Source organism: Engraulis encrasicolus, chromosome 2 (genome assembly GCF_034702125.1).
Source record: "Engraulis encrasicolus isolate BLACKSEA-1 chromosome 2, IST_EnEncr_1.0, whole genome shotgun sequence".
In the NCBI taxonomy this organism is placed as follows: Eukaryota; Metazoa; Chordata; class Actinopteri; order Clupeiformes; family Engraulidae; genus Engraulis; species Engraulis encrasicolus.
The window spans coordinates 47,795,884-47,819,084 of NC_085858.1; the positions used below are offsets into that span (position 1 = coordinate 47,795,884).

The 23,201-nt window shown below is 41.8% G+C and overlaps 1 protein-coding gene across 2 annotated transcripts; it reads right to left on the minus strand.

The window, feature by feature from the left end:
- Positions 1 to 2,709: 2,709 nt before the first annotated feature.
- LOC134439933 (cytochrome P450 2K1-like) lies at positions 2,710 to 23,201 on the minus strand. 2 transcript variants are annotated; one of them, XM_063189870.1, is made up of 10 exons: positions 23,114 to 23,201; positions 20,899 to 21,113; positions 17,106 to 17,268; positions 13,952 to 14,101; positions 13,082 to 13,242; positions 9,658 to 9,837; positions 6,231 to 6,372; positions 5,657 to 5,841; positions 5,168 to 5,309; positions 2,710 to 5,010 (listed from the first exon to the last, which is right to left on the minus strand). In XM_063189870.1, the coding sequence occupies exons 2-10, from the start codon at positions 21,103 to 21,105 to the stop codon at positions 4,823 to 4,825; spliced, it is 1,518 nt and encodes a 505-aa protein (XP_063045940.1). In that variant the 5' UTR covers positions 21,106 to 21,113; positions 23,114 to 23,201; the 3' UTR covers positions 2,710 to 4,822. The 2 variants fall into 2 exon arrangements, with proteins under 2 accessions (XP_063045940.1, XP_063045933.1); XM_063189863.1 differs by lacking the exon at positions 23,114 to 23,201 and adding an exon at positions 23,001 to 23,107.

Sequence of the window (23,201 nt, forward strand, 5' to 3'; positions counted from 1 at the left end):
GTTGTACTAAGTATGTCTAATTCAGCGTTAATTCAGGGGGCTTGCCTAGGTGTTATCTGTATCAGCCATTTGTCTTATACAAATACACCAGGGGCCGCATCTGAGCGCCCAAATTCAGCGGGACTATCTATGACTTTCGCTAGACCCAGCCACTATGGACCTTACGTCTTTAAGAATCCTGGTCCTAACCTACGTTGACCTATGTCTCTACAGTCTCTATCTATCTCTTCTACATCTGCCTTCCTGCTATTTCTGACTCTCCTCTGTACCGCTCCTTTTAAATCAACCTCTAACAATGTTTTTTTCCCATTTGTTAAGCACTTTGAGTTACACGCCTATTATTATTATTATTATTATTATTATTATTATTATTATTATACAAATCGGTGTAAAATAGAAAGACAAATGGGCACACTTAAATCACTGCGCACTGAGGAAGGTCAGTAGACCGAAAGCTTGGCTTATTAAAAAGAACACAAAGGATTGAAGTGCAGACATTTTTCTTTCTATATTACAGTTTTTGTTTGTTTGGCACCTTTTAATCGAGAGTGCGGTGTGATCTGGTTGAATAGATTTCTTCCACAAATCGTGAAAATGTATAAAAAAAAAAAAAAAAAACCTACTCCTAGGGCTTTTGAGATGGCAACTCTAACCGACTCTAAATCGGCCGGCCCAGTTTGGAGATGTTAAAACATTGATTGTGTCTCCGTACCTCATCGTTTTTTATTGTTGTTCGTGCAATTTTTTTTGTGCCCATTGAAAATAATGGTTGAATGTTATAGATATCGTGTTCGTTGGTGGAAGATGGCCATGGAGGCAGAGATTCAATCACGTTCAGAGTTTACTGAGGATACTCCGGTCAATTACAGCGATACAGCTTAAATCAGTCATATCATCGGAGAAAGGCACGTGTCTGTAAGGTAGTTTTATAGAACGTGTCTTGTCGATTCTTTCGATTGGTTGTCCTTATCGGGTGATCCTAATAGAAGCTACAGAGTACTATATATATATATATATATATAGATAGATAGATAGATATTAAGTAAGGGTTAACGTTCGGCGAGAAGGTTGCTACCGTGGAATAGCAGCACGACAGAGAGAATCTTTAGACCCCGACGCGGAGCGGAGGGGTCTTGTTCTCTCTGAAGTGCTGCTATTCCACAAAGCGACCGACTCGCCGAAAGTTAACCCGCTTATTATATGGATATACTTAAATGACTCACACATGGCGGGGACATTTCTTTAGGCCTATTTAATGTTAAGATTGTTGCTGCGCAAAACAAAACAGTGCCGTTGTGGAACACCGCTAGGCAACAGCTAGGTAGCCAGGACAACAGGTGTTGTCTATCACAGCAGCTGATTAGAGTCTTGTTGAAAAGTCGCTTTAGCAGTGAAAAGTCTTGTTGCCATTGACAGCGGTCTGTTATAGACCAACCCGTCCGTTATCGAAAAATAACAGACGTGCGAACGTTGGGGAGCCCCGTTGAAATGAATGGAGCATTCGACCGATGATGTCACAACCATATAATAATTATTATTATTTCCCTTCCTACAATGTTCAGGCTGATGTCACCCACTCTTGCCAGTAAAGTGAGAAAAGAGGTGTTCAATCAAAATCCAAACCCTCTCACACCTACAAACTTGCTTGAAACTTTGTTAGAGAGGTCTGGAATCTGACTGACTGGTGCAAATTTTAATTGGAACCTCTGTATAGTTTTTGAATAGAGATGCACAGGATCCAAGATCCGGTTCTGGATCCGGCAGGATAATAGGTTTTTTCACAGGATCCGGATCCGGTTCCAGGATCAAGGATCTGGTAGCCGAGGCTTTTCAGTCAAAATAGTGTGCGAGTAGGCTATGTGTTTAAACCCTTTCGTAGGATCCGGTTCCGGATCCGGCAAGATCTTAAGCAGTGGATCCGGTATCCGGCAGGATCCTAAAAATCAGGATCCGGTGCATCTCTATTTTTGAATAACAAAAGATTAAAGAATAAGCCACTGGAATGACTCAGCAGTGTGCATTCAAGTGCACAACACTGTCAGTAACCAGAAGGACCAGAAGAAATTTGTTGACGGTTTCATTCTCAACTGCCAAATTTTGAGTTCCAGTCAGTTGCTTGGCTTCGTGGCTAAATACCTGGGTCAAAATGACCGGCTGTGATAAAGATCAACCTTTTTTATGTATGAAAAGGGTTAATTTTTTCCCACTCATAATGAATACTTGGAAAACTTGTGGTGGTGGAAAACACTCATGAAGAGGATGATATTTGTGAATGGGTTATATAAATTCTGAAAGAAACCTAGAAAAAAAATGACACAGTCTACCTTCAAATAATACAATAACTTGTTGATTAAAACAATGGGAGCATGGGGAGAAAGAGTGATTAAACAATGTTGAAGAGCCTGTTGTGTGTAGAGTAGAGTTCCTTTATTTATCCTGAAGGAAACTAAGGTGTTTAGCAGCTTACACACAAGTTACACGTAGTATACATTGCAAGTCAAGACGCTGCATGAAATCATGAAGACATAATATACATAGCAAGACTATATACAGTCAATCCGGAAAGTACTCACAGCGCTTCACTTTTTTCACATTTTATTATCTTACAGCCTTATTCCAAATGCTACAATTGAATCTCTGTTGTCAAAATCCAACACAAATTATTCCATTATGACCATGTGAAAAACAAGTTGTCTTGACAGTTTTGAAATTTTATAAAAATAAAAAACAAAGAAATCATATTTACAAAAGTATTCACAGCCTTTGCTTAATACTTTGTAGAACCACCTTTGGCAGCAACTACATTCTTTTTTTATTTCGAAATTAAAAGGGAGGTCATCGGTGTGTGTTTCAACCTTTCAGTACATTGAAATTGTACATTTTGAGTCTGCACATGGCTAAAATAGATGGGTGTGAGTTTTGAATGAAATCCTATGGAGAGTATCATGATCTGCTTCTGTAGTCACAGTGCATGTTGACATGCATGCTTCTTTAGATGTAATTCAGATTTCCAATGCTTCTTTTGTAAAAAGGAATTCTTTGTTTTTTATTTTTATACATTTTCAAAACTGTCAAAATCCTACACAAATTATTCCATTATGACCATGTGAAAAACAAGTTGTCTTGACAACAGAGATTCATTTGTAGCATTAGGAATAAGGCTGTAAGATAATAAAATGTCAAAAGTGAAGCGCTGTGAATGCTTTCCGGATTGACTGTACTTTGCCAGAAGAAACAAAAGGAATGTGTGGTATGCATGGAATCTGTATTACATTAAAATCAGAAATATGACCTGAGTGAGGGAGTGGCCAAGTCATGTTGTCTATATATCAACTCCAGATGGTTATCTAGTCTGTCTTGACACGCAAAGCTTTACCTGCAGGACTGTAGCTGAGATTGGATGAATAGGAAAATTCTCAGAGGCTTGATCAACTGGTGTCTTTCACGAAGATGTTGTGGTACAGTTGATGTACAATCAATCAGATATAATTCACTGAGTAGAGAGAAATTTCAAATCTTCGGAGTTACACTCTTTTACTTAACGCCTGGCAGGAAAAAAATATTCATTTATTTTAAATGAAAAAGACATTGGTCCATAACTATTTTTGATAAATACCAAGGATATGATCACATTAGAATTTTAAGAGACATTTCAAGCATAATCCAAAAAACATATTTGAATACCAAATGTCGTTCATAGATTCAAAGTAACAGTAAACAGTCATGTGTGAGGCTTATGGTTTCCATTGTGTGATGTCCACATTACCTTTTTAAGCGTACTACACCGCAATGGTCATATCTGATTTCTGCCTACTTGATATAGGTTGTCAAAATTGGTTATTCCAGTTCTATGGCATTCTAAATTGATTTGAAAACAAATTCATTGATCCATGAAATGAAATGGCAGAAGAGTCAAACCCCTGGCAGACTTGTGTTTAATGCAATAATTGTTGTATGCAATGATTTTTTTACAGTGAAAAAAAAATAAAAATATATATATATATATATACATACATACATACACAGGGCTCTAAATTAACGTTTTCTACCACCAGCCAATTTGGCTAGTGGACATTTTTTCTTACCAGCCAAACAGAAGTTCAACTAGCCATTTTAAAAAATATATATATATTTTAAATCTCGCCAAAATAAACTATGCGTTAGGCTAGTTATTTTTTTTAATTATGGTCATTTTGTTCAACTATTTCTACAACACAGATACACTATAGGCCTGCATACTATGCCTATATAATAAGCATATTATATGCTATATATTTTTTCATTATTTTTTAACTTCTGCTTTATTTTTTACTTTCATTACTTAGGCCTAATCAATTTGATTAGTTTGTATGCAACTCCTCTGAAAACAGCTGAATCACATCACTCAAGCCACTCACATAACAGACCTTTAACATAGGCCTACAGTAACCAAGCACACAGCAAAACTCTACAAAACCTCACATACGCACACACCAAGGAAGGAGAAGAGATGAGAGGAAAAGGAGAGGAGAGAGGAGGAGCTGTTCTCTACCATGCGCAACAAAATGACAAGAAGCCTATTTTAACTAAAAGTAAATAATATCACGGGAATCTTCGCTACTTCCACAGCTTCGTCGATGGTTGCTTTTATGGCGTGGGCTTTCCAACTTAGTTGCGCCAGGACTCGGAACTTTTCAGAAGACAACTGAACTGACAGCTATTATATATATATATTTCGCTTCGGACCTGTTTGCTTGCCTTCACCTCCCTCGTGAGAATGAATGGTGAAGTTCGCTTCACTTGGCCGACTTCGCATGTACAGTATGTGTCCCTAACGCAAGGCTTAAGACCTTGGTACCGCACAAAGCTTGTGAGCGGAGGGGGACAGTATGAGCCCCACAGCTGGCCTGAGGTCCAGTTCATCCTCCGAGACACCAGGGGGTGCAGTGAAGCGGAAGCGTTGAAGGAGAGAGGCGAAGAAGAGGAAGACTTCCATCCTGGCCAGACTCTCTCCTAAACACACCCTGCGACCTAGTGTAAGAAGATGAACTCATGAACACAAACAAACCAAGACATGAATGCTGAAAATAGTTCAACACCTTATAGGTCTAGTCGATACATATTTTGATGTAGGCAGCCATAAAACCAAAAAAGGGTGTGTCTGACTGTTGATGTAAGATTGTTGTACCTGCAGAAAATGGTATAAAAGCGTCTCTCTTGACGGAGCATCCCTGGTCATCCAGGAAGTGTTCTGGGTGGAACGTGTAGGGATTGGCCCATTCAGACTCATCCTTCAACACTGATGTGAGCAGAGGAATAACGGTCGTTCCCTGAAAATGAAGCAGACAGCATTTGGGTGAAAACAAAAGCCTGGTTTCCTGTAGTAGGCCTAAGTTGATGCAAGCAACTTTGTTTCGCTTACCCACCACCAACAAATGTATAAGGAAGTGAAACTAATGAACAAACCAAATGCCCATGAACATAACATTTTTTGTGTGTGTGAGTGGGAGGGAGAGAGTTTTGACCTTGTGAATATATGTGCAATGTTGTGTGTAATGTCTTTGTCTTATTCTGTATGTATGTATGCTACTTGACACCTTCAATTCCCTCGCGATCAATAAATGATACTCTACTCTACTCTCCACATATTTTGTGTATGAATGGCAGAAATCGAGACCTTTTTGATGTGGTAACCCTGGAAATATGCATCGCAGCTGGTGGTGTGCGGGAGGCTCATGGGGACTATGTTGGCTATCCTCTGGGTCTCGTGGATCACCGCCTCCGTGTAGGGAAGGCTCTTCCTGTCTACAGCCAAAGGCTGTCGGCCATCAAGCACCCGGTCGATCTCCTCATGGACCCTCTCTTGAGAGCAAAACAAAGACACAGAAACATTACAACATTACTCAGCTGGAGCTTTGAACTGAAGTCCACTTCCTACTTATTATTAACAAACCGTCGACGTGACACAGTGAAACCTGACACGTGTGTGTGTGTGTGGGTGTGCGCGTGTGAGTTCAGCTTGGGTCCAGACAGTGTTGCCAGATTGCTTAGGATGGCTGCCTGCGGGTAAAAATGGCCATATTTTTAGCGGGATTTAGTGCTTCCAGGCGGGTTTTGAGCATTTTTTGGGCTGGAAATCATCTGGCAACCCTGCTTGGGTCATGTCCCGAGCCTGCCCCTTTCTCTCTCTCTCTCTTGACTGTCCTACCTTCAATAAAGACACACAAAAAAGAAGGTCCTACAATACTTACCCTGAATGTGTGGGTACTTGGCCATGAGCAGCAGGCCCCAGCGCAGTGTGGTCCCCGAGGTGTCGGTGCCTGCTGCGAACAGGTTGGTCACGCAGCAGGTCAGGTTGTTCTCATGGAACAGGGAGTCCTTCTGCTCGCCCTCCTAATGGAGTTAAAGACAGTGCCATTTCTGGTCAGGTACGCAATGGCATAGCTGTTTCATGGAGATGGTATGAAAGCAGTGTTGCCAGATGTGTCTGATAAAATCCCGCCCAAAAGGTGGTCAAAATCCGCCAGGATGCACTAAATTCCACCCAATTTCAACAAATTGCATTGATTTCTATGGGCATAAAACTGCAGGGGGAAAAAATGCCAAATGGCCGATTTTTCCCGTTTTAACCCGCAGACGGCCACCGTAAGCAGCCCAATTGGGCGGGTAATGGCCCAATCTGGCAACACTGTATGAAAGTAGTACAAATATCCTACACATTGTCCCAGAGGCGATTCCTCCTTGAGTACAAGGGAGGCGCCGCCTCCTGTCCAAAATCACGGAGAATAGTATGTAAACTAATGCTTTACACGACTTAATAACATTGCTATTTCAGACCCAGCTCCATAGAAAATGCATGTGCTCAACTTAGAGATGAAACCAATCTGTAATACGATCCCGAGGCTCGCACAAGTTTTTTTTCCGCTCAAGACAACGCAAGCGAGTCGAGTCTCAATGGACTTCAATGGCATGTGGGATTGTATGCTTTTTCAGTGGAAAAATGCTAAACGGTCATTGGCTATTGCCGTGAAATTTTTTTGATTTTGAGACTGAGCCTCACTGGGAGTGAATGGAGAAGAGAGAGGAGGGGGGAGGGACCGGAGACTGGAGCTCCGACTTGTGATTGGGTGAACCCCGTGTCAGTAGGCTACAGTAGTTGATTTCATTTCGAAATGCGGATATGTTATTAATTTGACTGAGAAGTTTCGTCGTGGTAACCAGTGGGGAAGCTATTCATTGCGGTGTACTCCAGTTTTGTGTACATATTCTTGTAAACCTAGTGTTGCGAATAAAGTCTTAATAGTGGCACGTCCTTATCCTTTTTAATCTCCCAATTCAAAAGTTGAAGTTGCCTACTTTTCGTTAGGGCTAGCTTGCAAGAAAGCTAGAGAGCTATGCAAAATGCCAAGCATTGTGGATTAAATTCTGGCGAATTCCAGTCGTCCTTATGAGGAGAAAATGAATATCAAGGAGCAGAGCAGAGCACTGCCTAATATTGACTTGGTGAAAAAGGTAGGGAAGAACAACCGTTTCTTTTGAGCTTTCGTGGTGTGGTGTCTGACCAACTGGTTAACTGCCAAGTCCCGTGAGTGGTGAGTCCTTGTTTCCTACTGTGTTGGCAATGTCTGGTAAATAATTAAAGATTTTGCGACCTCTAGTGGTAAGTTAAGCCGTGCACCCAGTAATGAACAAAGACAACGAAGGCAAACTCAATCACATCATTATGTGGCGGAGGTAGGCCTAATGATAATAATAATAATAATAATTTTTAAAAAAAATGTCCCTATGAATAGGCTACAAGGGGGATAATGATTAATGATTAACAAATTTGTTTCAACAAGAGTCCTTTAGTGTGTGAGGCCATATGTGGCTCAGGACCAATGTAAGATGTGTGTCAAAATTGCCCCCCCCCCCCTTTTTTTTTTTGCGTTCTGGACATATTGTAATTGAACAGCCTCCCCTGTTTGACAGACTACCAGCCGCCACTGCACTTGCATTTTTATTACTCACAACAAACCATTGGTTAGGCAAGCTACAGCCAACCCTACAGTACCTGATCGAATGGAGGTGGTAAGCAGCGGTGCCCAAAGTAAAAAAACAAAACATAGTTTCCTTCCAACACGAGCAACTTCACTGAGTCACTGTTCTGCAATTTAACGCATGTAAACCTTTCACTGCATTATCAACAGTCCTTTTACAGTCCTCATCGCTGCTTTGTTTTTTTATTTCACTGGGCCTAAAAGGACTAAAACTTCTCCACTGGGTAGGGACTGGAGGGCTCAAAACCTTGGGCAAGCTCAAACGTCTCCTGAGCCTGCTCAAGGTCTGCATAGAAACTATTTAATCAGATCTCCCTGGGGACACATCCACCATGGCTCACGTCTGAGTAAACAGGATAAAAAGCATGATATCATCTCAAGTATCCAAAACAAAACAGTGGCTTTAAAGGCGTCCTTGCATCTTTTTATGTTATAATTACAGTAATATGCTGTTTATTATAGCATTTATTATACATTTTTTTGGGGGGGGGGGCTCCTGTGTTAACGTGTATATGAGCTTCAGTTTCAGTGCTCTTGTTGCAGGCTCTTGAAGGAGGGGAGTCAAAGTTCAGTCAGCGAGTGTTAAACTCTTAAGGTGCACTGTGCAGGAAATGGCCAAAAAAAAGGTATTGCAACTATGCTGCTCATTGAAACTGGGTTGCCTTATTGCCAAATTTGATGTTTTCACGAAAGTTTACTAAGTAATAAACTAATATTGGTAACACTTTCTATGAAGCCCATATCTATAGCGTATTATGAGCGCATTTATAACACATTTTAATGCACATTGTAATTACTTACAACGCATTACGACTACACCCATGATGTTTCATGACGCTTTATATTAACAGTTACGAATAACCATGAATCTAGTTTATAATTCTTTATAAATCCAAGGGTGTTATGAGTGCTCATGACTGGTTATAAACTACAGGCTGCCTAATGGGGCTTATAGTATTTTATGAGTACTTATACCCCTCTGTGCACAGACCTGGGTGATAAACTGTCATAAGGACTCATCAGATGCTATAATGTTCCATGTGAGATCACAAGTCGTCAATGTGTGCTCTAAGTAAAGGGAAGTTCATATGAATGCATTTATAATGCACATCTATAATGCATTATAATGTACTGTAAGTCACATCAGGCAGCCTGTAGTTTATATACAGTCACGAGCACTCATACACCCTTGGATTTATAAAGCATTATAAGCTAGATTCATGGTTATTCATGACTGTTAACATAAAGCATCATGAAACATCGTGGATGTGGTCGTAATGTGTTGTAAGTAATTATAATGCACATTATAATTTGTTATAAATGCGCTTATAATGCGCTACAGATATGGGCTTTAAGTAAAGTGTTAACCTAATATTTTCTAGTATGGCCCAAGTACAGTCATTTTAGCGTGAAAAATCTGTGAAATTGCAGCAGATTTTGTGTTCCAATGGGCCATGGTCATTTTAAAGAATTCTGTGAGTTTTCTGTATGTGGATGGATAACTAGAGGCCAGGGATGGACTGGCCATCTGGCATAGCTAGCATTTCTCAGAGGCCCCCGCATCCTCATGGGCCCCTAGAGCCAAAAGTGCCTGGGCCCTATTTCTCCCCCAGTCCAGCCCTGCTGGAGGCTGCCTCACCTCGGCATCCTGCTTGCGGACAAGGAAGGAGTCGACGAAGCCGCGCGGCTCCTGAGGGTTCAGGGTCTCCTGGAGGCCCCTGATGATCCTCTTCATCTCCTCCACGTGCACCTCGTTGTTCTTCAGCATCTGCTGCAGGTTCTTCACCCAGGGCTTCAGACGAGGGAACATGTTGTACAGCTGCAGGTGTGGTAGCAAATATGGGTAACTTTTTTTTTTTTTTAAACGCACCACTGCTACAGCAATGGAAAAAAAACATTATTTTGTGTACAGGGGTTTCCCGTTTGTAAACATTCCTGTCAGCGTGCACAGCTAGGGGTCCCACTTCAAATTCTGATTGTTGGAAACGCGTGTCACTCAAAAAATGTGGTCACGTGGTTGGGCTGCTTAGCATCTTGCCCCTCCTTACAGAGCAAATGTTTGTAATGGGAAACCTGTGTACAGTATACAGTAAGGCTCATTGATGTCAAGGTGGTGCAGTCACAGGAAATGTGTGAAGCTGGTGCATTAAAGTGTATATCTCAGGTTAATTTTTATTCAAAATAATTGATTTCCTTTGATAGTTCTACCACTTCAACAATTATCCATCATTTTTTTCATGCAACAGGGCATCAGAAAATGAAATATAATGAGGAAAAGTGTGTATTTTCAGTAACATGTTCAAAGAATTCTAATCTATTGTGTGACGTCAGGCGAGGCCATTCAGTAGCCCGCAGTAGCGGTAGCCCTGTATTCTGTACGGTGTGTGATTGAATTAGGCCTATGCCGTACGGGTATGAAATAAATATCATTGCCAATATTAGGCTATATCATGACCGCTACAGGGTGCCATGTGACCGTGAGGCAGTAAAATAGCCTACCAGTGTTCGAACTATACAAAAAAATGTGTGTGTGTGTGGGGGGGGGGGGGTTGGCGTTGAGTGGTTACGATTGCGCTTGCCTCAAAGTGCGAGTCTCGAAGGGCTAGTCCTACCATGTGATTTCAAATTTCAAGTAGGCCTACACTACAAATTATTAAATAATTATTAAATAATTAGTAGGCCTATCAACCTTTAGTAGGTCTATCATGCCATTTCAGCATCATGTCCAAGTGGGAAAGAATGTAAACAGCGACAAATTATAAATAAATAAAACCGTTTGGGTGAATCATTCGCTCCAAGCTTTTTAACGGCAAGGTGCAAAGCAGTCGGCTGCATTGTAGGAGTGCCAGAGATTACCAAATTCAAACGACTGCAAAGCAATCTGTCTGGGCACAGCGGAAGGCACCTGTGCGGTCCACACGGCCGTCAGCAGAAAACGAATGAACCTCCCTTGCAATACGTCCGAGAACATCACTACACCGTATGCCAAATGGCGCATTTGTCTACTTGTTTCGAGCACCACGTTTCATTGTCATTGCCGCGAGTTTCTGACAAACCACATAGTTGAGCTGCACAACGTGACACTATCATACACAACATGATGAAGCGCCCCCCTCACGTTTGACATCCTCGGGCCGAAGTGTCATAAGGGGGTAAAGACCGTGAACATAGTGACACACACTTCACAGTGGTGTTGGTGAAAACGAAACGAAGTTGCCTCCCACGGCCCAAACGCAAAATAATGGCGAAAATTGAATGCCCCCTCAGTTGTCCTGGCTAGGGCAACTGGCGCGTTATCACTGCTTCTTATTCAATGTACCAGCACTTGCATTGTACTCGCGCTGCACTTGTCTCACAATGCAATCAGCTGCGTGCTCCGGGCGAAATAGTCAACTCTCCCACCTTGTGGACACAGAAGGGAACAATTTGAAGAACGCGTTTCAGACGGACGGACGGACATAGCCTACCCTAGAGATGCTGGGACGCATCTAAAAACGTGGATCCAACGCGCGTAGTAGGAAAATAGAGACTGAAAAGATACAACCAAAAGGCTCTACTCGAAGGCTCCAGCCAACGCTGTTGAAAGATTGTTTGCCTCTCTCCCTGGCCATCTGAATGAGATGCTTCAAACGTCATACCAAATCTACATAGGCCTAGGTTAGTTTTGGTATTTATGTTTATAGGCCTATTTGATCTGGCGACTATTGTTGTTTTACTGTCTTGCTTGAACCGCTCTGTTTGGATTACTTGAAGACTTTCCATGGATTATCCTGCATCGTCTCAGTGCCGTGAGTAACCTGGAACATAAGTAGGCTATATCATCAGAGGTGAGCTTAGTCACTTTTGGCCGCGAGAGACTTGGAAGGCTTGGATTTGCGCCACACAACGTGGATTATTGAAACTGAAGACTTGATTTCTTCTATATGGATACTTTCGTTTGGTAGGCCTATAATAACGGACAGTGCAGTTTTTTTTGTGACACACGGACTTCTTTTTTTTTTCAAGGAATATAGGTTAACCGAAATAGTCCCGCCGCCGCGTGGGTTACCTATGCTTGATTTGTGACATGCATGTGGGTGACCTTTATTAAAGTTGCATGTAATTCTATTGAATTGAAGTAGGCCATGTGATTTTTACAACAGCGACATGACTCGGGTGGTATACTTTAGCCTACTGTTTTGCACCTAGGAAAAGTTTGACGCGATTTCAGCACCATGGACAGTCACTCCCCAGTCGGGCGAAAAGCACCACATTTTAGGATACGCAGATCATTTCAAGAGACCCGTTTGTGCTGTTTGTAATTTAGGTAGCCTATTGCATTTAGCTGACACGATATTGGCAGTTAATTAAAAATGATTAAAAGCAAGCCCAAAAATATGAAGGGATTAGTAAAAAAAAAAGAAGCCCATGTCGCATAGCCTAGTCTAGCCTATAGGTCCAAGCAGAAATTACAACCTTGCATGAATAGCCTTTCTACTAAAACTAGTTGGCCAAAAGTTACTAAATCATTTAGAAGTTGTTACAGTGCCCTGCATGAGAAAAGCCGCACGATTACCGGTAGTTGCGATTTCTATTATAGGCCTGCAGGCCACGGCCGTTATATCATTAGTGATCGTCACCTCGCCTATGTAAAATTCCAGGCAAATAAAATTAGAACGTTCACCCATGGCCTCGCCTGACGTAGTCGCCAGGTTACGGTTAAACCCACATTTGCCACAACAAACAACAAAAATCGTTGTTTAACATCGTTTTTGGAGGGACTTATATATGTGGATCATTTATTGAATACAGTGTGTACACATTGATCCAAAGTAGTGGTTAACCTGCGATATACACTTTAATTAATACACAACATGATTAATTTACAATAACAAATTGTATAATGCAGCAAAGATAATAACGGTGGTTGCACCACCTGGTTTCTGCTGCTTAAAACATCAATGATGCATAACTCTAAACAAGGCAACATTGCAACAGGGAACCAACCATTTACTGGTCTTTAACTACAAACTGGCATTTCAGTCACACAGACCTTGATTAGCCGTATAAATCAAGTGTAATACCTGCACCGAAGGTGAACCTGAAAGCCGAATGTTGTCGTTGGCTCGTTGGACCATGGCCTTAAACTTGGGGTCATCATACTCAAATCTGCTCCCATACACAATAGCACAGATGACGTTGGAGACGGCGTAGCTCACTGGCTGTGTCGTATCAAATGGTTCACCTACATAATGCAAGAGAAAACAATTAAGAATCATTTTTGGCTCAATGGAGCACTTGCCTGACACGATAAGTGAAAGAAGCACTCCTATACGTGTAACCGGCGTGACGTGTGCCATGTGCCGTGCGTTACGCCCCTTTTGGGTGTCACTGTTGATGTTGGGAAAGAAGAAACGAAACACAAGGATCTGTAGACTTGCGTTGTTCACGCTCAACCTGCCGAAGACCTCTTGTGTGGACGGCTGTTCAAATAATATCCGTGGCTGAAGCATAGACTGTTATCTAGGCTAGCTGATGTTGCATGTAAGTTAATGAGACATTCGGTTTGTTTTCCCCCAAAAAGGGGCGGGACCGTCCGTTCCCGAACAAAGTACCCGGATGGCCGGTTACACGTATAAGGACCACGTTGTTTAGAACTGGAGCAGTGGTGTAGTCTACGTACAACGCGGGTATACGGAGTATACCCACTTCTAAATTTTAGGGGTTTCAGTATACCCACTTAAAATTGATTGACCCATTGTTTTGAATAGCACAAATATATACAGTATACCCACTTCAAAAAATGCTCAAATATACAGTATACCCACCATAAAAAGTAGACTACACCACTGAACTGGAGCTTTAGAAACCAATTGAGTGTTTTGAGAACTGAAATGCTGTCATGTTCATTGCTTCATCTGTGATCATATTGGTTTTTTTGCCTGTTGTATTACCTTTGAAGCTTTCAAATACATCCATTAGGAAGCTGATCTCCGTTATGATCTTCTCTTCACTTCCTTTCTTGCCCATGCCAAAGTCACGCAGGTTTGAAAGGGCAAAACGTCTCATCGTCTTCCAATTTTCGCCATTAGCAAACAGGATCCCTTGAAAAAAGATAAGATTGTGTTTTTTTAATTGCTGAAGAGAATGGGGGAGACATACCATTCTGAGTGTCAGGTGTTTTTCTGAAAACTTCTGACTTTTACTTGTACACAACTACACGTTCAACGGCCCGCGGGCCAGATCAGGCCCAGACATGGCAAACATTTGGCTCGCCATGAGGTTGGAACAAATGAAAACATATTTATGTGTGCCATCTGTGGCCACAAGAGCGGAAGATTTGTTTGGCCCTCAGTCTCATTTGCGCCACATAATTTGGCCCTTACGGAAAAATAATTGGAGACCATTGGAATACAGTGTGTCCATCAATTATATGCTAGGGTTTCAGTCTGGAAGTCTATTGGAAATATCGTGAAGTCCCTAATACACAGAGGTGGCTATTAAAAAACGTTATTACAACAAGAGTAACTTCACTGAGTAACTGGTCTGCAGTTACTTGAGCAATGTACCTGATTATGTGCTTGTTGCGGACTGAGTTTTGGGTTGAGAATGTGATTGACATGCTGGGTTGGTGACGTGTGTAGAGTGGGTCACGTGGTGATTAAGTTTTGTATATCACCTGGGCTACTTGGGAATGGTGGCAGTAGTAGCAGAGACAGTTTAGGTTGAGACGGGACAGTCGCCGCCATCTTGTTGACAACTTCGGGGTGCTATTTCGCGATTAGTGAGACCAGATCTGAGAGTCAATGAGAAAAATGAATGGGGAAACTGAGTACAGGTTCGGGAGGGAACCCAGCGATTGTGAAAACCATATGGTTGAAACCGCCGTGAAACGTTGAGCTATCTAGACTGCTTGGTTGTGTCATGCGAGTCAAAATACAGCTTTTTAAGCCACTTTTCTCACGTTTTTTTCGACACTGCGCAGGCGCAGTAGTTCCACAACGGCACAAGAGTGACAGCTTTTCTCAACTGAACATGCGCAACAATTTGCGTGCGCCGATGCAGTTAGATGATTGGATGAATGGCAAAGCATCTCAGCAGGCAGTTGGTTCTTGTTGCCAGAAAGGCGGGAGATGTGCGGGTAGACGCCATATTTGCGTTACGAATCTTCATCGATAATTTCTATGGACACCTAACGATTCTGACATATCTCCCCTTCCTAAAAAAATCTCTGGTAGTAGGGAGTAGGTGTTTAGGGGAAAGCCTAAATTTTGTTGACCGCTTCTTTGTACACGATACCGCTCGTTTGGGCGACGCTACACCACTGGCTTTATTACAGTATTTCTCAATTGGTTTTGTACATTTCTCGAATCTCCCTCGCAATTTGCAAAACATAATATTCATTCTCAAAACAGCTTTAACAAATGGCAAAACACTGTGGATAACCTGCAAAACCGAGTCTCTTGCTCAAAACCCTTAGTTTGCTTTCAAAACAGAGGTTTTTTTGCGTCAATGAACGTATGAGCGCTAGCAGAATGGTTAGTCATTGTGTCATAGTGTACGGACAAGCTAGTGAAATCAATATCTCATGTTGTCAATTGAATAGTACACTCTTGAGGATCTTTTCTGAAGCGAAATGTTGTTTAGATTGGATGGGAAATGTTGTAAATTTGGCTTTATATTACATTGATCAGATAAGATTGAGATAGTTTCATGCATTCAGTGACAAAGCTTTTTGAGTGATATGACAAAAGCGATTGATAATGTACGAAATCACTGAGAATTGTACACAGCCATGGCATGGTGGACAAGAGCATTTGCTATATGCCGAAAACAATGAGAAACTGATTTGACCATGTGCACAGTTAACACCAGGAAGTCACAATTGAACAAAGACTTTTGAGAATCATTATTCTGTTGTGAGAAATGTACAAAACCAATTTAGAAAAACTGTAAGAACCGCTTATGACCACGCTACTCTGTGCACTTTAAGCCTTGGTTGCACAGCGCACTTTCACTCCTTGGACGGTTTGCACACCTGTGTCTTCGATTCAATGTCTGGATTGAAACCTTTTACCTCGAAGATGAAACTTGAATAAAACCAGCAAAAACGGAAACGTGGATCTACTTGGAGCCTTTTGTACAACAGCGCGTTGGGCAAACCTTTTCAGCTACTTGGCGACTTAGGGCCTTTCCCATTACTAATCTCCACCCCTACCCTTTTGCCTTCCTCTTGCCCCTCGTGCTTTCAAACAAAGACGCAAGGTGTAGGGCTTGAAACGCAACCCCTATGGATTGGGATGCCCCTTCAACAATCACGGAATGACACTCACAGCTGTCACTAATTCCATGCATTAGATTGACGTTAATAGCGATTGTTTTTATGTGCGTTTCACGGAGAAAAGGGCCATACAACATTAGGACAATGTTAAACTTAGTGCAATGGAATAATTATTACCACTTTAAAACCGTCAATTGCAGCGTAAATACTGAAACTTGTGTGCTGTTGTGGGCGCCGCGGCTTGCCGCCGATTTTTAAATGAATTCGCAATGCATTCAGGGAAACCTGTCGTCGCCCTCCATTGCGGAGTCTGGTGTTGGAAAATCTCTGCGAGGAGGGGTGGAAAGCCCTTTTCTCTACCCCTACCCATCTGTCTGAACGTGAATCGGGATGCCACTACCCCTACACGTGGACGCGCAAACGGAGGCAAAGGGGTTCGCGTAGGGCTAAGGGGTGTAATGGGATTCACCCTTAATATTTGTTTGATACGTCGCCGCATCAGTGCTGCTTGGATCAGATTTGGGGAATTCTTTTTAGGTTTTTACAGTAACAAAAACGTCTAGTCACCTCATTAGGTACAATGGAATCATTAGTGTATCGCTATGTAATATAATTTGCTAGTGTTGTACTTATGCCATACATGTATTTCTACTTTTACTTTGGCCACCTCTGAAAGCCTAATAGATTGTTGCTGTGCAAATGTTACACAAGACCAACCCACAGCAAGCACGAATGAAGATTGCAGTGTGGTAAGAAACATAGCATGTAGGCTAGCTGTTTCATGTTTATACCAAAGACTAACTAACTGGTTGTCTGCTTTGTCTTACCATGGCCTTTGTTTATATCATGGAATATCGGGGTGATGTCTCTGTCCCCAAACTCCTCAGCATGGTTCACAAGCGCTTGCCTCACTGTCTTGTATCCCGCTAAGACGACCACTTTCTTGGGACCAAAGTGAATGGTGAAGACAGATCCATACTTCTTGGAGAGCTAGAAAACAAATGGTATACAATATATAAAAGCCAACAGTCACTTTGATTGGACGGTGTGTTCACAAGCATATTAGACCTACAGCCGATGGCATTGGTAATATGATCGCGTAAATACACCGTTGGCCTCTGAAGCACAGTGTTATTCTTGAGGCTTAGCCTTGCTGATGTATAGTTGTTGTATCATCGGGAATGCATCCTAATACTGTGTCTAACTGTATTATGTTGAGATGGGACAGAGATGTTCTAAACCTTTTCAGACCTGGGACCACTTTGTCCCCCTAAAAATGTTCAGGGACCACCTGTCAACTGAATTGACAGTTGACAGGTGCTAATTAGACACTGTTAATTTTGATGCAGATCACTTGCAGGGCCCCTTTTATTCACATTTACAAGCCTGTCTCATTGTGGTAAAAATATGACTTCAGACATGTTTGGCTTTGTAATTATGTTACAAATCCTTCTACTAGCTTGTCGTGGAAAAGTAGAAACTCCCCTGCTGACCACCTGTGCTCTGTCACGGACCACCAGTGGTCCCCGGACCACACTTTGAGAATCACTGTTCTAGATAGGCTGTGGATAGGATTTATGGCTCTTTGACCGGATCCAGATCACAGTGGCTCCTTCCTTTCAAAGATCCGTTAAAATAGTTCACTCAAAGTCTAAGTGGACTAACTACATTGACATACTAATTGTAGATAGGCTACTGTGCTCCGTCTTTGCAGGGCAAGCTTGTGTGACAGTCTCTTGGAGGCAGAGGTGGAACGTAACTAAGTATTTTTACTTCGTTACTGTACTTAAGTAGTTTTTTCTGGAATTTGTACTTACAGTGGGGAGAATAAGTATTTGATCACTTGCTGATTTTGTTGGTTTGCCCACTAATAAAGACATGATCAGTCTTTAATGTTAATGATAAAATGTATTCTAATATGGAGAGACAGAATATCAAAAAGAAAATCCAGAAATTAACTGTAAAAAATATATATTAATTGATTTATATTTAATTGAGGGAAATAAGTATTTGATCCCCTGCCAACCATTAAGAGTTCTGATCCCGCAGATCAAATGGCACTTCCAATCAACTTGTTATCTGAATTGAATACAACTGTTAGTAGTAACCTGCACAAAAGACACATTGAATATGCAGAATCAGTCCATAGTATCAGTCAAATCAATCAAAATAAACTCGCCAACATGGGACTGACCAAAAAGCTGTCAAAGGATGTCAGGGACAAGATTTTAGAACTCAAGAAGGCTGAAATGGGCTCCTGGATATTAAGGAGCAAACTGTTGTTGCATTTCTTCCAAATTTTAGGACAAACAAAATGATTATCAATCATCAATCTGAGGCCTGTCTGTGGTTCCTTACAAGATTTGACCTTGTGGGTATTCAATAACCAGAAAAACAGAGATAAAGCACCCTAAAACTGTATGGAAAGAGCAAGTAAATTATCTCAAGGCAGCTGGGACCTCAATCCCTAAGAAAACTATTTAACTACACTTAATACCACAGCGGATTAAAATCCTGCAGTGCATGTATGGTACCCCTGCTTCAGAAGGAACCTGTTCAGGCTCACCTGAGGTTTGCCAATGAACATCAAACTGGATTAGGATATGATTGTGAGGTGCTGGAATCAGATGACACCAAAATCAAACTGTTTGGCATTAACACAACTCGATGTGTTTTGAGGAAGAGAAATGCTGCCTATGATCCCAAAAACAACACCTTGTCCAACATCATACATGAAAGTGGTAACATTATGTTTTGAGGTTGTTTGTCTGGCCAAGACACAGGACAACTTCACATCGTCAAGAAATGGATGGAGGGAGACATGTAAACGTACAATGCTGCATGCTAACCTCTTTCCCACCACCACTAGACTGAAGGTGGGTCATGGATTGGCCTCCTAATATGATAATAATCCATAACATACAGCCCAAGCAACGAAGGAGTTGCTCAAGCAGAAGCACATTAAGGTCATGAAGTGGCCTAGACACTTTCCAAACATTAACCCTATAATAATCCTGTGGAGGGAACAGAAGCTCCAATTTGCCAAGCTAGAGTCATACAATTTAAATTATTTAGATATGATCCGCAAAGAAAAGTGGACAAAAATCCCTTCTAATATATCCACAAACATTGTCATTAAGTGAAAGAAACATCTGAACTCTGTACAAGAAAATAAGGGCTTTGCCACAAAGTATTTTGTCTTCTTTGACTAGAGGGGTCAAATACTTATTTTCCTCAATGGAATACAAATCAATTAAAATATATTCTTGAAAGTTATTTTCTGGATTTTCTTTTTGATATTCTGTCTCTCCATATTAGAATACATTTTATCATTAATATTATAGAGTGCTCATGTCTTTATTAGTGGGCAAACCAACAAAATCAGCAAGGGATCAAATACTTATTCTCCTCACTGTACTTGAGTAAAAATAAAAATACAAACTTTTACTTTTACTCAGTTACATTTTTTGACAATTACTTGTACTGTCTACTCCTTACATTTCTAGAAGAAGACTTAGTTACTAGTTACATCTATCCTAGGTTTTCCTGTTGTGTTTCGTGGATATTTGAGTAGCCTCAGCTGCGGGCAGGGAGGCGGGACCAAGCCCCTCTTCCAAACTGACACCCACACAGAAAAGATACTTCAAAAAACATTAACAGGACTCCATAGTCCTGTTCAAATAGAACCGAAAACCGTTGCAGAAACTTTTTTCTATTGGATCAAGTAGGCAGACATGGAGAAAGACAGACACGGAGAAAGACAGCCATTGCGCAAGTACTTGTACTTTTGTACTCAAAAAGTACATTTATAAGTTAGTACATAGGACTTTTACTTAAGTACATTTTTGGTGTACAACTTTTACTTTCACTTGAGTAATTTTTTCCGCAGGGTACTTCTACTTTTACTTAAGTACACAACTTCAGTACTTCTTCCACCTCTGCTTGGAGGAGTGTGTGCCTGTTTTAGAGTTTTCACACCTGGTCCCTTTCAGCCTTTTAAGCGAACTCAGACCTGTGACTCAGCATTTTCTGTGCATATGTGAATGCTCCAAAGTGTACCCAGACCCCTTGGAAGTGAACCGTACTGAGACCTTCATTGACGTGCGTGGTCTCAGTACGGTTTGCTGTTTGCTGTCGCTTCACTTTTTGGTCCACTTAACGAGGACTGAGTTCAGCTCAGTGAAAGAGTACTTGGTGTGAAAATGCCCTTTGATTGTCAACACCTGTGCCAGTAATCCTTTCATTCCTCCCACTGAGGGTTTCATATCAAAGGACACCATAGTACAATTGCAGTGCTAATTCAACACTTGGGCCTAGCCTTCTGGAGTGTATTTGGTCCCAGAGTAGGCCTACTCAAGTGTTGCAGCCTGATAAACCGGCTCCCGAATTCTATGGGGGCATTTTTAACACACAAACAATCAGACAATAAGCTCACCGTTTTGGGGTCAAAGCAGGGGCAGAGATAGGGAGGGCAAGCAGGGCATTTGCCCCAGGGCCCTCTTGTATTGGTGGTCGGGGCCCTATTGTGACCACCGCAGGCCGTTTAGAGGGCCCTATAACTGGTTTGCCCTGGGGCCCTGTGTGCAATTGCACCACTACTGGGTCAAAGTAAGAGCTCACCTCGCAGAGTGTTTCATAAGGTCGCTTCAAATCAAGCTGCAGCAGGTTTCCAAGAACAGGAAGGCCTTTGGGTCCCGGCGGTTCCTTCCCCTCCGGATTTGATGAGCTGCCGATCCCGGAGCAGTGGAGATAGGCCACCAGCAACAGCACAGCAGCCAGTAGAGGATATGTGTACAGGACCTGGAGAAGTCCCTCCAGCAAAGCCATTTGGGAGTCTACAAAACACATGTGTCAAACCCTTAAGAAATGCAATGTGGGGGCGCTGTGGCGCAGCGCGCTAAGCCCCCCACATTTGGGCTTGTATGCCCAACCCCGGGGACCCCGGTTCGAGTCCGGCTGGGGTCATTTCCCGATCCTCCCCCGTCTCAATGTCCCATTCGCTTCCTGTCACCATCTTCGACTGTCCTGTCAAAAAAAGACATAAAAGCCCCTAAAAAAAATATTTAAAAAAATAAATAAATGTAATGTGTGGCAGGAAAATTGTTTTTCTGCAGTAGCCTATTCAGTGACTGTGGGCCAGGGCCCTGAAGGTAGGCCTATCCAAGTGGGCCTTGAAATAATTTTCTAAAAATCAAAATCATATTTTGTGTGTTACTGTTTGCAATCTATTTGGGTTTAATGGTTTAGCCAACTGGCTCAGAGCTGCATGGACATTTCTGAAAAGTTCAGGTGGGCCCCAAGTTGGACAAGGTTGAGAACCCCTGGATATGATGTCAGTTTACAGGAAAAAGCAAAAAGGTTGGCGTCTGTGCCTAGACTTTTGAACCGTGAGCTTGCCGCTTCCGCTTACAAAAAGTAGTAGTAATCACTAAAAGAAACAAAAAAGGAGGCGCACACACGGCTGGTGCAAAAACGTATTTTGTCGCCGAAAAGTTAGGCTACTAAAGAAAGCTTGACCGGAAAACCGAAATGGCTCTTGCTGCAGTTTTAGCCATTTCTTTTGTAACTCGTCGGCTACAGCAGTGGCGTAGTCTACGTAGAACGAGGGTATACGGAGTATACCCACTTCTAAATTTCAGGGATTTCAGTATACCCACTTAAAATTGATTGATCCATTATTTTGAATAGCTCAAATATATACAGTATACCCACTTCAAACAAATGTTCAAATATACAGTATACCAACCATAAAAAAGTAGACACCACTGGGCTACAGTATACATTTTTCTACACGGACCTTATGTGCGCCTTTTTGACATTTCTGTGTCCAATATATTTCAGAGTGAGAAAAAGTCTGGAAAAAGATCAAAATGTGTCCATAATAGCCTGCATGTAGGTCTATGCAGTACATGAGCAATGTAGTAGGCCAATCAGTTTTTGTTCTTGTCCAACGCTCTACTGCAGCAATCCTGAGGTATTGTTGTGGTGCACTATAGAGTTTCAGCTGAATAAAAGGCTGTATTTTGTAGTCTGGGCGAATGCCAACGGTGGCCTACATAGGATATTGCTATTGTGTTATTGTGCAATGATATTGGCCACACAGGAAACAGCTGATCAGATGCGCATATGGATTTTCTCAGACATGGGTTACTAAAATGTGTAAAAAGTAAAAATACAAAAAAGTGTAAAATTAACTAGACTAGGCCTAAAACAGTAAACACACCCTCGTAAACCGCAGCGCATAAAAGGTACAGTGAAGTTTACAGAGTTTATTTGGCCAAGCCGCTACATAATCCGATGACCAAAGTTCAAGTTCTTTGCATGCAGTAATTAAGCGATCATAACAACCCATAAGCAAACCTCAGAGGTTGTTGTGTTGTTGTGTGAGCACACCAAGTAACATTCCTAAAAAACTGTATTTTATACTGTTGATATGGCTAAATAAACTTTAACTTGAACGCAGCATATTTCATACAGGCTAAAGTGTGGGCATCTTTTTGGACAGAAAATAGGCTACTTCGTTTTCCAGATTGTGATCCAGATGCGCATCTCTAACAGACAAGCGAATACCTGCAAATATAGCCTTGGACAAATTATTAAGCAACCATCAAATCGAGGCAGATAGTGGTAACGTATAACAGTCGATTAGTCTGTATCACAGTAAACAAAACTGGTCATATAAAGAAAACCAACAGCGGCACATTGCGCGTTCTACTACTCACTCCCTCGCGCGTAACTCCCTCCAGCACCGACTTGATTTAAAATGAAATCACGGCGAAAATGTTTGTTAGAAATAGCTTCCTGACCTTATAGCTAGGTCTACCCTTCACTTTACCTTGAACGCTCCTTCAATGCAAAATACTGGCGAGTAGGTCAGAAGGAAATAATAGCTGACTGAATGGTTGTTGTGGGCAATAACTTAG